This window comes from Acipenser ruthenus, chromosome 16 (assembly GCF_902713425.1).
Source record: "Acipenser ruthenus chromosome 16, fAciRut3.2 maternal haplotype, whole genome shotgun sequence".
Classification (NCBI taxonomy): domain Eukaryota; kingdom Metazoa; phylum Chordata; class Actinopteri; order Acipenseriformes; family Acipenseridae; genus Acipenser; species Acipenser ruthenus.
The window spans coordinates 60,325-75,005 of NC_081204.1; the positions used below are offsets into that span (position 1 = coordinate 60,325).

The 14,681-nt window shown below is 48.4% G+C and overlaps 3 protein-coding genes across 4 annotated transcripts; all 3 read right to left on the minus strand.

Annotated features, from left to right (window-relative positions):
* Window positions 1-290: 290 nt before the first annotated feature.
* On the minus strand, window positions 291-4,771 carry LOC131697668 (uncharacterized). The gene is made up of 5 exons (XM_058988202.1): window positions 4,567-4,771; window positions 3,725-3,825; window positions 2,901-3,191; window positions 1,228-1,494; window positions 291-967 (listed from the first exon to the last, which is right to left on the minus strand). Exons 1-5 carry the CDS (start codon window positions 4,769-4,771, stop codon window positions 857-859), a joined length of 975 nt encoding a protein of 324 aa, XP_058844185.1. The 3' UTR covers window positions 291-856.
* A 1,486-nt stretch (window positions 4,772-6,257) lies between these two features.
* On the minus strand, window positions 6,258-10,523 carry LOC117412145 (ubiquitin-like protein 4A-A). Of its 2 annotated transcripts, none has more exons than XR_009307439.1 (4): window positions 9,276-10,523; window positions 8,462-8,742; window positions 7,269-7,520; window positions 6,258-7,018 (listed from the first exon to the last, which is right to left on the minus strand). XR_009307439.1 is itself a non-coding variant. In XM_058988206.1 (4 exons), the coding sequence occupies exons 2-4, from the start codon at window positions 8,730-8,732 to the stop codon at window positions 6,908-6,910; spliced, it is 459 nt and encodes a 152-aa protein (XP_058844189.1). In that variant the 5' UTR covers window positions 8,733-8,742; window positions 9,276-10,521; the 3' UTR covers window positions 6,258-6,907. The 2 variants fall into 2 exon arrangements, 1 of the variants encoding a protein (XP_058844189.1); XM_058988206.1 differs by having other exon boundaries at window positions 8,637-8,742; window positions 9,276-10,521.
* A 1,291-nt stretch (window positions 10,524-11,814) lies between these two features.
* LOC117412427 (uncharacterized) lies at window positions 11,815-14,662 on the minus strand. The gene is made up of 3 exons (XM_034916073.2): window positions 14,033-14,662; window positions 12,759-12,843; window positions 11,815-12,600 (listed from the first exon to the last, which is right to left on the minus strand). Exons 1-3 carry the CDS (start codon window positions 14,249-14,251, stop codon window positions 12,179-12,181), a joined length of 726 nt encoding a protein of 241 aa, XP_034771964.2. The 5' UTR covers window positions 14,252-14,662; the 3' UTR covers window positions 11,815-12,178.
* Window positions 14,663-14,681: the final 19 nt, after the last annotated feature.

Below are 14,681 nucleotides of genomic sequence, written 5' to 3' on the forward strand. Positions count from 1 at the left end.
ATTGTTGAACACACTTCAATAATAAAGGTTATTTTAAAGCCGGTTTGAAACACCAAGCATTTGAAAAGCAGATTCAATCAATAATAATGGAGTTGTATTAACACAAGTCGTCTCTGCTTCACAAAGCTCGTTAACAACGCAGAGGTGCCAGCTTATAAAAGCAGAACCGAGGAGAACAGCAGCAGTAAGTAATGTTACTTACAAGCCAGTAACATTATTTCTGCTGTTTAATGTAGAACTGGTAACTGTAAACACATGACATTTAAAATGAACAACCCCAATACAAAGACTTCAACACAGATTTTTATTTATTTTGTGTTTCTTCTGGATTTAAATATCAGTAATGAAGAGTGAGTGCTTCAAACCTGGACTGAAATATTCAACCTCAAAACTATATCAAAATAACAACACCTGAAGAAAGATTTGATCTCCTCCTCAGAGCTGCAGGTTCCTCTCTCTCCTCTCCTCAGAGCTGCAGCTCCCTCAGTAGCAGGTTCCTCTCCCTCCTCCCTCTCTCTCCTCAGAGCTGCAGCTCCCTCAGTAGCAGGTTCCTCTCTCTAATCTCTCTCTCCTCTCCTCAGAGCTGCAGCTCCCTCAGTAGCAGGTTCCTCTCTCTCCTCCCCTCTGAGCTGCAGCTCCCTCAGTAGCAGGTTCCTCTCCCTCCTCCCTCTCTCTCCTCAGAGCTGCAGCTCCCTCAGTAGCAGGTTCCTCTCTCTTCCCTCTCCTCCCTCTCCTCAGAGCTGCAGCTCCCTCAGTAGCAGGTTCCTCTCTCTCCTCCCTCTCCTCACCTCCCCTCCTTGGCGAGGAGAGGGGAGAGGTGGAGAGGAGAGGGGGGAGAGGGCAGCAGCAGTATTCCTCAGTCCAGGAAGGACAGCTCCATGCACTCCACAGCCTCAGGGTGAAGCATGCGGGTCGCCAGCCGCTCCATATCAACCAGGCTCAACAAGCGCAGCCTCCGCTCGTAATCCTGAGAGAGAGGCAGAGGGAGAGACACAGAGTCACAACTACACGCTGCTCTACACCTGCATTTCAGAGTGTGTGTGCTGCAGCTGTGATTGTGTGTGCGTCTCTGTCTGTGTGTGTGTGTGTCGGTGTGTGTGTGTGTATAGCAGTGTGTGTGTTTATTTTGTTCAGGTTACCTTGTGTAGCTGCTCCACACTCTCACTGTGTGTCTGTGTGTTTGTGTGTGTGTGTGTATAGCAGTGTGTGTGTTTGTGTTCAGGTTACCTTGTGTTGCTGCTCCAGACTCTCACTGCGTCGGCAGGGCTGAAGTGTTTGTTCAGAAGAGCAGGCAGGCTGTGCCACACTGACCCGGGGTGAGGCGAGGCGTGAGAGGAGGGGTGAGCTGTTCTGTGCTGTGATGCGCTGTGCAGTGCTGTTCAGCCTACCTGCCAGCGCCTTGCCTTTGTAGAGGAGTCCCTGTTGATTGACAGGTATGTTGAGCCTGTCAGAGACCAGACTCCAGACTGTGGAGACCTTCTCATCCTCACAGACCTGTCAAGAGACAAGAACACACAGACACACAGTGAGGGGATGAGCATTAAACACTGAAACTACATCTTCATCCTCACAGGACAGGCAAGAGACAAGAACACACACACACACACACACACACACACACACAGACACACACAGTGAGGGGATGAGCATTAAACACTGAAACTACATCTTCATCCTCACAGGACAGGCGAGAGACAAGAACACACAGACACACAGTGAGGGGATGAGCATTAAACACTGAAACTACATCTTCATCCTCACAGGACAGGCAAGAGACAAGAACACACACACACACACACACACACACACACACACAGACACACACAGTGAGGGGATGAGCATTAAACACTGAAACTACATCTTCATCCTCACAGGACAGGCAAGAGACAAGAACACACACAGACACACAGTGAGGGGATGAGCATTAAACACTGAAACTACATCTTCATCCTCACAGGACAGGCGAGAGACAAGAACACACACAGACACACAGTGAGGGGATGAGCATTAAACACTGAAACTACATCTTCATCCTCACAGGACAGGCGAGAGACAAGAACACACACAGACACACAGTGAGGGGGTGAGCATTAAACACTGAAACTACATCTTCATCAGTACGTACGCCTCGAGTGAAGCGACATCCCTCATCTGCCACCATGCAAATGCACTTAGTGTCATTTCAAACGGGATTGAGATTATTATGCTCAAGAGCTAAAAGGCAGTAACAACGTACGCTTAGAAATAATAAAACAATGTTTTTAAGAAAGCCCTCAGGACACGTGACGACATCCCCTCCTTGACAACGTCCTGTCCTCCTGTAGGAAGTGTCTCTTTACCTCAGCAATACCTGAGCTGGGAAGGTACACATTTTAAAGGGCCTTGATTTCCAGCAATGCAGTTCAACCCACTCTGTGATGTTTTATGTTCTGTTATCAAACAACCGCTGACTTGCCCAATCGTAGAAAGTAGAAGTAGAAAATGTGGTTTGTCTTACCAAACACACACAATGCGAACAGTCAGTCAATATGTAGCGGTATTGTGAAGCGGGATGTGGGGCTGCTCAATGCCTTGCTCACTGGGTGTGCTTCTATTCTTTTAAACAAAGTAAGGAGAGGAGAGGAGAGGGGGAGGAGAGAGACACAGAGTCACAACTACACGCTGCTCTACACCTGCATTTCAGAGTGTGTATGCTGCAGCTGTGATTGTGTGTGCGTCTCTGTGTCACTGTACAGCTGTGTCTGTGTGTGTCTGTATAACATTGTACATCTGCTGCAGCTAGGATTGTGTGTGTAGCCGTGTTTATTGTGTTCAATTTACCTTGTGTAGCTGCTCCAGCCTCTCACTGTGTGTGTGTTTGTGTGTGTCTGTGTGTGTGTGTGTGTTTGTGTTCAGGTTACCTTGTGTTGCTGCTCCAGACTCTCACTGCGTCGGCAGGGCTGAAGTGTTTGTTCAGAAGAGCAGGCAGGCTGTGCCACACTGACCCGGGGTGAGGCGAGGAGTGAGAGGAGGGATGAGGCGAGGGGTGAGAGGAGGGGTGAGCTGTGCTGTGCTGTGCTGTGCTGTGCTGTGCTGTTCAGCCTACCTGCCAGCGCCTTGCCTTTGTAGAGGAGTCCCTGTTGATTGACAGGTATGTTGAGCCTGTCAGAGACCAGACTCCAGACTGTGGAGACCTTCTCATCCTCACAGACCTGTCAAGAGACAAGAACATACACAGTGAGGGGATGAGCATTAAACACTGAAACTACATCTTCATCCTCACAGGACAGGCGAGAGACAAGCACACACAAACACACACACACACACACACACACACACACACACAGAGACACACACACACAGTGAGGGGATAACCATTAAACACTGAAACTACATCTTCATCAGTACACAAGCCTCGAGTGAAGCGACATCCCTCATCTGCCACCATGCAAATGCACTTAGTGTCATTTCAAACGGGATTGAGATTATTATGCTCAAGAGCTAAAAGGCAATAACAACGTACGATTATAAACAATAAAGATGACCCCCAGTCAATATAGCCGGGGAATCACACCCCAGTCAAACCGCACCCTGCTGATCAGAGCTCACAAAGACAAAGACATTATTAAAAGCCACTCAGCAAACAGTCACAAGCGGGTCCGGACGGCCATTTGTTATTAAAAATGCGGGATTCAAAAACAACCGCTGCACTGAATAATAAACAAAGTAAACGAGATGCACTCACCTGGTTTAACGAGCGCTGTCCCTCGTAGTCTGTGTAAAACAAGAGCAAACGCCTCCTCACATGGCGTCCTTCTTCCACAAACTTATCACATGAAATAAAGTCGTTTCACACAGACACACGCCTCCGGCTGAGCTGTCCTCTGCTCTTTACAATTGGTAGCGAACTTCAGGGAGACAGACGAGGCTTTAGCTTTCATTTCCTATCCAATGCTGCCCTCGTGTGGACATTTAGTAGAACTGCTGTCGAGGGGTTAATTTGAGTGTTAACTAATTCTGCTTCATAAAATCAAATGAAACCTGCTGAAAAACGTCACGTTAGCATACTGAAATACACATACATCTACGTCTGTGATTAAATTATAGCAAACACCCGTATATACTTTTAGATACATTTTAAACCGCTATAAAAGAGAACTACAGTTGATTCCTTCAGGCACGTTCCGGTTTAGAATCGTTGTTTTCTTTGGTTATTTCGAAACTGCCCGTTTTAAAATATGACTGATAGTAAATCAATTCTTCACTAAAAGCATGAAAATATAATATTATTAAAATACTGACGTGGACACGTGTACTAAAAAAACTGTTTTATTAATAATAAATGTATATTTTTAAACAGGTGCGCACCTTGGACAGCTATAGGGTCTATACAAATTAGGTAACGCATTTCTAACTTTTGATTCGCTAACTGCGTTCGCCAATCAGAAGTCATTTAATTTGTGACTTGCCTTTTATCCAATCAGATTGTTTAGGACATGACGTAACCGTTCCACTTTCTCTCCACGAGATAGCCGCATCGGTAAGGAATTCATCAAATAATCTTCCAGCGCCTCCCGACTGCAGTACCGCTGCGTGTCCACTGGAGGGAGCCGAGCGCCTCCGTGGCGGCGGCTCCGCATGACTCGAGCGCGTTTGTGACGTCCCCGCCCCGATTGGCCCGTCTGTCGCTGTTTGTGAAGATAGCGTTCGCAGTTTTCACTGTGAACCTCTGGAGCTTGGGAAGGGAAACTGCCCGTGAAAGCTGAGCGACCAAAACTGTGAAAAATGACATCGCTCTGATAAAAATACGAGACGCCCTACACAGCATGAGTCATAAATCACAGAAATCGTGATTCCTACAAACATCATCATCATCATAATAATAATAATAATAATATTAATAATAATACACGTCATTAATTCGGCTGCAGTGTTGCTAGGACTCCCAGCGTCACATTCCCCTCTGGCTGCAGTACCGGTGTGTGTCCACGGGAGGGGGCAGTGTGCCTCACTGCCTGCTTGCCTGCGCTTTGGCTCCGCACCCACTCAAAACCCTTTTTTAAAATGTATTTTGGAATCTGAATTTGGACGCGTGTATTGTTTTGAAGTCAACAAACATTTGAATTGCAGATGAACGAGTGTAGCTGATGGAATTGCATTAAGTTTAACACAAAGAATCGTTCGTGTCAGTGCTTCACAGAGGGTTGTTTTAATATAACAGTTTTTTTTTTAATTTGCAGACAGTTTGTGTGAACTCTATGGCGTTGCAGACAGGACGCTTCACGTGCTCCAGTTTACACGCAGTGACTGAAGAGGAGATGCGATGTACCGTTGCTTGTTTTAGACAATGGGGACGGGACTGAGCGCTTACAGAGACGAGGGACTAACATGAACACAGAGTAACATGAACACACAAAGGCACACACAATTTCACAGTCACGATGTTAACTCGGGGGAAAGACGGCCTGCATGGCCGATTGGCTGAAAAGCAGAACAGAAGCAGCCTATCACATGAGGGGAGGTGGGTGGTGTTCTTATGACGTCACCGCTGCCAAGTCTATAAAGAGACCCGTTGTGCGCTTTCACGTCAGATGAAGAGAACGAGTCGTTGGGTTTGTGTGGGTCAGCGAGGACGCTGGAAACTGGAGACCAAGTGAAGCGCTGGAAAGCCTGCGAGCTCCTCGGGACGCCGCTGGGGGCGGTCAGCCGCCGGGCTTGTCCAGTAATGTTGCGGTTAAGCGCTCGCCGCTGTGTCCTGGCGGGTCCCGGAGGGGCTCAGTATGTTTCATTTTCAAATGCCTACAATGCGTCCTTCTGTTTTCAATGCGCACGTCTATTTGTTTCTGTTTTGTAATGTGTTTATTTAGTGGAGGAGTTTCATGGTAGTTTCGTATTCACTTTCTCATTGCCCTCACAGTGATTTGTGAAAGAGCCTCATGTTTTAAATGATTGTTGAACACACTTCAATAATAAAGGTTATTTTAAAGCCGGTTTGAAACACCAAGCATTTGAAAAGCAGATTCAATCAATAATAATGTTATTGTATTAACACAAGACGTCTCTGCTTCACAAAGCTCGTTAACAACGCAGAGGTGCCATCTTATAAAAGCAGAACCGAGGAGAACAGCAGCATTTCTTTTTTCCCAAGGCCAGGGTCTGCTAGCCTGAGAAATGAAAAGGCTCTTGGTCTGGCAAGCCAGTAACATTATTTCTGCTGTTTAATGTAGAACTGGTAACTGTAAACACATGGCATTTAAAATGAACAACCCCAATACAAAGACTTCAACACAGATTTTTATTTATTTTGTGTTTCTTCTGGATTTAAATATCAGTAATGAAGAGTGAGTGCTTCAAACCTGGACTGAAATATTCAACCTCAAAACTGTATCAAAATAACAACACCTGAAGAAAGATTTGATCTCCTCCTCAAAGCTGCAGCTCCCTCAGTAGCAGGTTCTTCTCTCTCCTCCCCTCAAAGCTGCAGCTCCCTCAGTAGCAGGTTCCTCTCTCTCCTCCCCTCAAAGCTGCAGCTCCCTCAGTAGCAGGTTCCTCTCTCTAATCTCTCTCTCTCCTCTCCTCAGAGCTGCAGCTCCCTCAGTAGCAGGTTCCTCTCTCTAATCTCTCTCTCTCCTCTCCTCAGAGCTGCAGCTCCCTCAGTAGCAGGTTCCTCTCTCTCCTCTCCTCTGAGCTGCAGCTCCCTCAGTAGCAGGTTCCTCTCCCTCCTCCCTCTCTCTCCTCCCTCTCTCTCCTCAGAGCTGCAGCTCCCTCAGTAGCAGGTTCCTCTCTCTTCCCTCTCCTCCCTCTCCTCAGAGCTGCAGCTCCCTCAGTAGCAGGTTCCTCTCTCTCCTCCATCTCCTCACCTCCCCTCCTTGGCGAGGAGAGGGGAGAGGTGGAGAGGAGAGGGGGGAGAGGGCAGCAGCAGTATTCCTCAGTCCAGGAAGGACAGCTCCATGCACTCCACAGCCTCGGGGTGAAGCATGCGGGTCGCCAGCCGCTCCATATCATCCAGGCTCAACAAGCGCAGCCTCCGCTCGTAATCCTGAGAGAGAGGCAGAGGGAGAGACACAGTCACAACTACACGCTGCTCTACACCTGCATTTCAGAGTGTGTGTGCTGCAGCTGTGATTGTGTGTGCGTCTCTGTCTGTGTGTGTGTGTGTCGGTGTGTGTGTGTGTATAGCAGTGTGTGTGTTTATTTTGTTCAGGTTACCTTGTGTAGCTGCTCCAGACTCTCACTGTGTGTCTGTGTGTGTGTGTGTATAGCAGTGTGTGTGTTTGTGTTCAGGTTACCTTGTGTTGCTGCTCCAGACTCTCACTGCGTCGGCAGGGCTGAAGTGTTTGTTCAGAAGAGCAGGCAGGCTGTGCCACACTGACCCGGGGTGAGGCGAGGAGTGAGAGGAGGGGTGAGCTGTTCTGTGCTGTGCTGTTCAGCCTACCTGCCAGCGCCTTGCCTTTGTAGAGGAGTCCCTGTTGATTGACAGGTATGTTGAGCCTGTCAGAGACCAGACTCCAGACTGTGGAGACCACCACATCCTCACAGACCTGTCAAGAGACAAGAACACACAGACACACACTGAGGGGATGAGCATTAAACACTGAAACTACATCTTCATCCTCACAGGACAGGCGAGAGACAAGAACACACACAGACACACAGTGAGGGGGTGAGCATTAAACACTGAAACTACATCTTCATCAGTACGCACGCCTCGAGTGAAGCGACATCCCTCATCTGCCACCATGCAAATGCACTTAGTGTCATTTCAAACGGGATTGAGATTATTATGCTCAAGAGCTAAAAGGCAATAACAACGTACGCTTAGAAATAATAAAACAATGTTTTTAAGAAAGCCCTCAGGACACGTGACGACATCCCCTCCTTGACAACGTCCTGTCCTCCTGTAGGAAGTGTCTCTTTACCTCAGCAATACCTGAGCTGGGAAGGTACACATTTTAAAGGGCCTTGATTTCCAGCAATGCAGTTCAACCCGCTCTGTAATGTTTTATGTTCTGTTATCAAACAACCACTGACTTGCCCAATCGTAGAAAGTAGAAGTAGAAAATGTGGTTTGTCTTACCAAACACACACAATGCGAACAGTCAGTCAATATGTAGCGGTATTGTGAAGCGGGATGTGGGGCTGCTCAATGCCTTGCTCACTGGGTGTGCTTCTATTCTTTTAAACAAAGTAAGGAGAGGAGAGGAGAGGGGGAGGAGAGAGACACAGAGTCACAACTACACGCTGCTCTACACCTGCATTTCAGAGTGTGTATGCTGCAGCTGTGATTGTGTGTGCGTTTCTGTGTCACTGTACAACTGTGTCTGTGTGTGTCTGTATAACATTGTACATCTGCTGCAGCTAGGATTGTGTGTGTAGCCGTGTTTATTGTGTTCAATTTACCTTGTGTAGCTGCTCCAGCCTCTATATGTGTGTGTGTTTGTGTGTGTCTGTGTGTGTGTCTGTGTGTTTGTGTTCAGGTTACCTCGTGTAGCTGCTCCAGACTCTCACTGCGTCGGCAGGGCTGAAGTGTTTGTTCAGAAGAGCAGGCAGGCTGTGCCACACTGACCCGGGGTGAGGCGAGGCGTGAGAGGAGGGGTGAGGCGAGGGGTGAGAGGAGGGGTGAGCTGTGCTGTGCTGTGCTGTGCTGTTCAGCCTACCTGCCAGCGCCTTGCCTTTGTAGAGGAGTCCCTGTTGATTGACAGGTATGTTGAGCCTGTCAGAGACCAGACTCCAGACTGTGGAGACCTTCTCATCCTCACAGACCTGTCAAGAGACAAGAACATACACAGTGAGGGGATGAGCATTAAACACTGAAACTACATCTTCATCCTCACAGGACAGGCGAGAGACAAGCACACACAAACACACACACACACACACACACACACACACACACAGAGACACACACACACAGTGAGGGGATAACCATTAAACACTGAAACTACATCTTCATCAGTACACAAGCCTCGAGTGAAGCGACATCCCTCATCTGCCACCATGCAAATGCACTTAGTGTCATTTCAAACGGGATTGAGATTATTATGCTCAAGAGCTAAAAGGCAATAACAACGTACGATTATAAACAATAAAGATGACCCCCAGTCAATATAGCCGGGGAATCACACCCCAGTCAAACCGCACCCTGCTGATCAGAGCTCACAAAGACAAAGACATTATTAAAAGCCACTCAGCAAACAGTCACAAGCGGGTCCGGACGGCCATTTGTTATTAAAAATGCGGGATTCAAAAACAACCGCTGCACTGAATAATAAACAAAGTAAACGAGATGCACTCACCTGGTTTAACGAGCGCTGTCCCTCGTAGTCTGTGTAAAACAAGAGCAAACGCCTCCTCACATGGCGTCCTTCTTCCACAAACTTATCACATGAAATAAAGTCGTTTCACACAGACACACGCCTCCGGCTGAGCTGTCCTCTGCTCTTTACAATTGGTAGCGAACTTCAGGGAGACAGACGAGGCTTTAGCTTTCATTTCCTATCCAATGCTGCCCTCGTGTGGACATTTAGTAGAACTGCTGTCGAGGGGTTAATTTGAGTGTTAACTAATTCTGCTTCATAAAATCAAATGAAACCTGCTGAAAAACGTCACGTTAGCATACTGAAATACACACCGCTTGTAATTTTCCAATTTACTTAACTAAAAACTGACACAAATATAAAATGTGATATTTCCAAAACTGACGCTGCTCTTTTATTTAAACAACTGCTCTATCAATACAATGGTCGTCATGAATCTTGGTTATATTTCTACGTCTGTGATTAAATTATTGCAAACACCCGTATATACTTTTAGATACATTTTAAACCGCTATAAAAGAGAACTACAGTTGATTCCTTCACGCACGTTCCGGTTTAGAATCGTTGTTTTCTTTGGTTATTTCGAAACCTCCCGTTTTAAAATATGACTGATATTAAACAATTCTTCACTAAAAGCATGAAAATATAATATTATTAAAATACTGACGTGGACACGTGTACTAAAAAAATGTTTTATTAATAATAAATGTATATTTTTAAACAGGTGCGCACCTTGGACAGCTATAGGGTCTATACAAATTAGGTAACGCATTTCTAACTTTTGATTCGCTAACTGCGTTCGCCAATCAGAAGTCACTTAATTTGTGACTTGTCTTTTATCCAATCAGATTGTTTAGGACATGACGTAACCGTTCCACTTTCTCTCCACGAGATAGCCGCATCGGTAAGGAATTCAGCAAATAATCTTCCAGCGCCTCCCGACTGCAGTACCGGTGCGTGTCCACTGGAGGGAGCCGAGCGCCTCCGTGGCGGCGGCTCCGCATGACTCGAGCGCGTTTGTGACGTCCCCGCCCCGATTGGCCCGTCTGTCGCTGTTTGTGAAGATAGCGTTCGCAGTTTTCACTGTGAACCTCTGGAGCTTGGGAAGGGAAACTGCCCGTGAAAGCTGAGCGACCAAAACTGTGAAAAATGACATCGCTCTGATAAAAATACGAGACGCCCTACACAGCATGAGTCATAAATCACAGAAATCGTGATTCCTACAAACATCATCATCATCATCATCATCATCATCATAATAATATTAATAATAATACACGTCATTAATTCGGCTGCAGTGTTGCTAGGACTCCCAGCGTCACATTCCCCTCTGGCTGTAGTACCGGTGTGTGTCCACGGGAGGGGGCAGTGTGCCTCACTGCCTGCTTGCCTGCGCTTTGGCTCCGCACCCACTCAAAAACCTTTTTTAAAATGTATTTTGAAATCTGAATTTGGACGCGTGTATTGTTTTGAAGTCAGCAAACATTTGAATTGCAGATGAACGAGTGTAGCTGATGGAATTGCATTAAGTTTAACACAAAGAATCGTTCGTGTCAGTGCTTCACAGAGGGCTGTTTTAATATAACAGTTTTTTTTAATTTGCAGACAGTTTGTGTGAACTCTATGGCGTTGGAGACAGGACGCTTCACGTGCTCCAGTTTACACGCAGTGACTGAAGAGGAGATGCGATGTACCGTTGCTTGTTTTAGACAATGGGGACGGGACTGAGCGCTTACAGAGACGAGGGACTAACATGAACACAGAGTAACATGAACACACAAAGGCACACACAATTTCACAGTCACGATGTTAACTCGGGGGGGGAAGACGCCCTGCATGGCCGATTGGCTGAAAAGCAGAACAGAAGCAGCCTATCACATGAGGGGAGGTGGGTGGTGTTCTTATGACGTCACTGCTGCCAGGTCTATAAAGAGACCCGTTGTGCGCGTTCACGTCAGATGAAGAGAACGAGTCGTTAGGTTTGTGTGGATCAGCGAGGACGCTGGAAACTGGAGACCAAGTGAAGCGCTGGAAAGCCTGCGAGCTCCTCGGGGCGCCGCTGGGGGCGGTCAGCCGCCGGGCTTGTCCAGTAATGTTGTGGTTAAGCGCTCGCCGCTGTGTCCTGGCGGGTCCCGGAGGGGCTCAGTATGTTTCATTTTCAAATGCCTACAATGCGTCCTTCTGTTTTCAATGTGCACGTCTATTTGTTTCTGTTTTGTAATGTGTTTATTTAGTGGAGGAGTTTCATGGTAGTTTCGTATTCACTTTCTCATTGCCCTCACAGTGATTTGTGAAAGAGCCTCATGTTTTAAATGATTGTTGAACACACTTCAATAATAAAGGTTATTTTAAAGCCGGTTTGAAACACCAAGCATTTGAAAAGCAGATTCAATCAATAATAATGGAATTGTATTAACACAAGACGTCTCTGCTTCACAAAGCTCGTTAACAACGCAGAGGTGCCAGCTTATAAAAGCAGAACCGAGGAGAACAGCATTTCTTTTTTTCAAGGCCAGGGTCTGCTAGCCTGAGAAATGAAAAGGCTCTTGGGTCTGGCAAGCCAGTAACATTATTTCTGCTGTTTAATGTAGAACTGGTAACTGTAAACACATGGCATTTAAAATGAACAACCCCAATACAAAGACTTCAACACAGATTTTTATTTATTTTGTGTTTCTTCTGGATTTAAATATCAGTAATGAAGAGTGAGTGCTTCAAACCTGGACTGAATATTCAACCTCAAAACTATATCAAAATAACAACACCTAAAGAAAGATTTGATCTCCTCTCCTCAGAGCTGCAGGTTCCTCTCTCTCCTCAGAGCTGCAGCTCCCTCAGTAGCAGGTTCCTCTCTCTCTTCTCTCTCCTCTCCTCTCCTCTCCTCAGAGCTGCAGCTCCCTCAGTAGCAGGTGTACCTCTCTCTGTTTCTCCAGTCTGTGCTGCAGGGTCTGGTGCTCTGGCAGCTCAAAGAATGAGAAGGTGAAGCTGCGGCTGAAGCTGAGGTTGGAGACGGAGCGGAGGTGGGGCAGCCTGGCTGTGCGGAGCCGGGAGCGAAGGGGGGGCTTCCTGGGGGCTCTGCCCCTGCTCCCCGTGTCCTGCCCAGCAGGGGCCACTCTATCCTTCTCTCTCTCCTCTCGGGGGGGGATGGTTGTGAACGAGGATTCGGAGAAGGAGGGACCCCCCCAGGGGCTCATCTCCACACTGAGCACAGGAACGCACTTCCTCCTCCTGGCCTGCGAGGGGCGCTGTGGCGGCTGCGAGGCTGAGCGGGCAGGGAAGGAGACCTGCTTACTGGAGGCTTTCTCTGATAAAGAACAGAACAGAACAGTGGGGTATCCCCGGTTACAGACCTGTACCAATCCCCATTGGAAATAGGGTGCAACCGTTTTACATTAGATTTGGTTTGTTTCAGAAAATAAAAAAGACCAAGTGAAGTGCTTAGCAGAGGAGCTGGTGCTGTACCTGCTGTCTGCTCGGTTCTGATCTGAATCACAGGAAAGCGAGGCACCTTGAGCCGGTCCTGGGACTTCACTAACACTGCCCCCTGCTGGAGAGACATTGATAATGACACAATTAGAGCAGCAGTGTAGAGTAGTGGTTAGGGCTCTGGACTCTTGACCAGAGGGTTGTGGGTTCAATCCCAGGTAAGGGACACTGCTGCTGTACCCTTGAGCAAGGTGCTTTACCTAGACTGCTCCAGTAAAAAAACCAACTGTATAAATGGGGAATTGTGTGTAGAAATAATGTGATATCTTGTAACAATTGTAAGTCGCCCTGGATAAGGGTGTCTGCTAATAAATAAATAATAATAATAATAATAATAATATGTGATGGCATTACGTGGAAATACAGTGAAACCAAAATCATTCTTTTCATAACATGAAAGACATTCACAAAGATTTAAGTTCAAGATGTTTGCCCGACTCACTCCACAGTGTCCCGACTGCACCTCCCCACCCTGACTATCACAGCTCCACACTGGCCTGTCCCAGCTGCACCTCCCCACCCTGACTATCACAGCTCCACACTGGCCTGTCCCAGCTGCACCTCCCCTCCCTGACTATCACAGCTCCACACTGGCCTGTCCCAGCTGCACCTCCCCACCCTGACTATCACAGCTCCACACTGGCCTGTCCCAGCTGCACCTCCCCTCCCTGACTATCACAGCTCCACACTGGCCTGTCCCAGCTGCACCTCCCCTCCCTGACTATCACAGCTCCACACTGGCCTGTCCCAGCTGCACCTCCCCTCCCTGACTATCACAGCTCCACACTGGCCTGTCCCAGCTGCACCTCCCCTCCCTGACTATCACAGCTCCACACTGGCCTGTCCCAGCTGCACCTCCCCTCCCTGACTATCACAGCTCCACACTGGCCTGTCCCAGCTGCACCTCCCCTCCCTGACTATCACAGCTCCACACTGGCCTGTCCCAGCTGCACCTCCCCTCCCTGACTATCACAGCTCCACACTGGCCTGTCCCAGCTGCACCTCCCCTCCCTGACTATCACAGCTCCACACTGGCCTGTCCCAGCTGCACCTCCCCTCCCTGACTATCACAGCTCCACACTGGCCTGTCCCAGCTGCACCTCCCCTCCCTGACTATCACAGCTCCACACTGGCCTGTCCCAGCTGCACCTCCCCCCCTGACTATCACAGCTCCACACTGGCCTGTCCCAGCTGCACCTCCCCTCCCTGACTATCACAGCTCCACACTGGCCGGTCCCAGGTGCACTCACCTCCCTGGTTGGTCCTGAATCATGGGGGTGCTGCTGGCTCCCCTGAGACAGGACAGAGCACACTCTCCTGTGATCGCGGGGGGTCAGGGGGGGGCTGCTCCCCCTCTCTCCTCCCTGGGGGGTGTGGGGCCAGTCCCTTCTCCCACTCGATCTCTCAAGGCCCCCTGCCTTCAAACCTGGGGGGGTCATCTTCTGGCAGGACCCTCGAAAATGTGACATTGCCAGTCACAGTATCAATAGCAGATTTGCTCTAATCCGTTAATGCTGTGTAGGTGTGCAGGGCTTCAGTGATTCAGCACCAGAGCAGCTCCACGGTCTGCTCCACTGTCCTCTCACTCTCTGACACGACTGGATCCCAGCAAAGCAGCCGTCCCCAGGCTCACTGGAGGCTCGCGCTGCAGAGCAGGTCACTGTGAGGCTGCAGATGGAAACCCAGCTTGAAGCTTATGAAGAACGGTCCAGGAATCATTCTCTCAGGTTAGAAAATGCTTGAATTTTAGGGAGCCCCCTCTGGCCCACTCTTCCTCTGGGAAAGCCTGTCCCTCGCTCTCAGTCTCTCTCTCTCGTTCCTCCTGCATGACTGACAGTCCCTCGCTCTCCCTTTCTCTCCTCAGTCTCAGGTTCACTCCCCCTTAGTGAGGCACTGGAG

What these genes read in the sequence shown, in the direction of transcription:
- LOC117412145 (XM_058988206.1), bottom strand. Translation starts at nt 8,732, where the DNA reads ATGAGAAGGTCTCCACAGTCTGGAGTCTGGTCTCTGACAGGCTCAACA. An exon ending in CAAAGGCAAGGCGCTGGCAG is followed by an intron (nt 7,521 to 8,636) that starts GTAGGCTGAACA and finishes GTCTCTTGACAG; the next exon opens with GTCTGTGAGGATGTGGTGGT. An exon ending in GTCTGGAGCAGCAACACAAG is followed by an intron (nt 7,019 to 7,268) that starts GTAACCTGAACA and finishes CCTCTCTCTCAG; the next exon opens with GATTACGAGCGGAGGCTGCG.
- LOC117412427 (XM_034916073.2), bottom strand. Translation starts at nt 14,251, where the DNA reads ATGTCACATTTTCGAGGGTCCTGCCAGAAGATGACCCCCCCAGGTTTG. An exon ending in ATTCAGGACCAACCAGGGAG is followed by an intron (nt 12,844 to 14,032) that starts GTGAGTGCACCT and finishes ATGTCTCTCCAG; the next exon opens with CAGGGGGCAGTGTTAGTGAA. An exon ending in CAGAACCGAGCAGACAGCAG is followed by an intron (nt 12,601 to 12,758) that starts GTACAGCACCAG and finishes GTTCTTTATCAG; the next exon opens with AGAAAGCCTCCAGTAAGCAG.
- LOC131697668 (XM_058988202.1), bottom strand. Translation starts at nt 4,771, where the DNA reads ATGTCATTTTTCACAGTTTTGGTCGCTCAGCTTTCACGGGCAGTTTCC. An exon ending in CCTCCAGTGGACACGCAGCG is followed by an intron (nt 3,826 to 4,566) that starts GTACTGCAGTCG and finishes CTGTGTGAAACG; the next exon opens with ACTTTATTTCATGTGATAAG. An exon ending in GACAGCGCTCGTTAAACCAG is followed by an intron (nt 3,192 to 3,724) that starts GTGAGTGCATCT and finishes GTCTCTTGACAG; the next exon opens with GTCTGTGAGGATGAGAAGGT.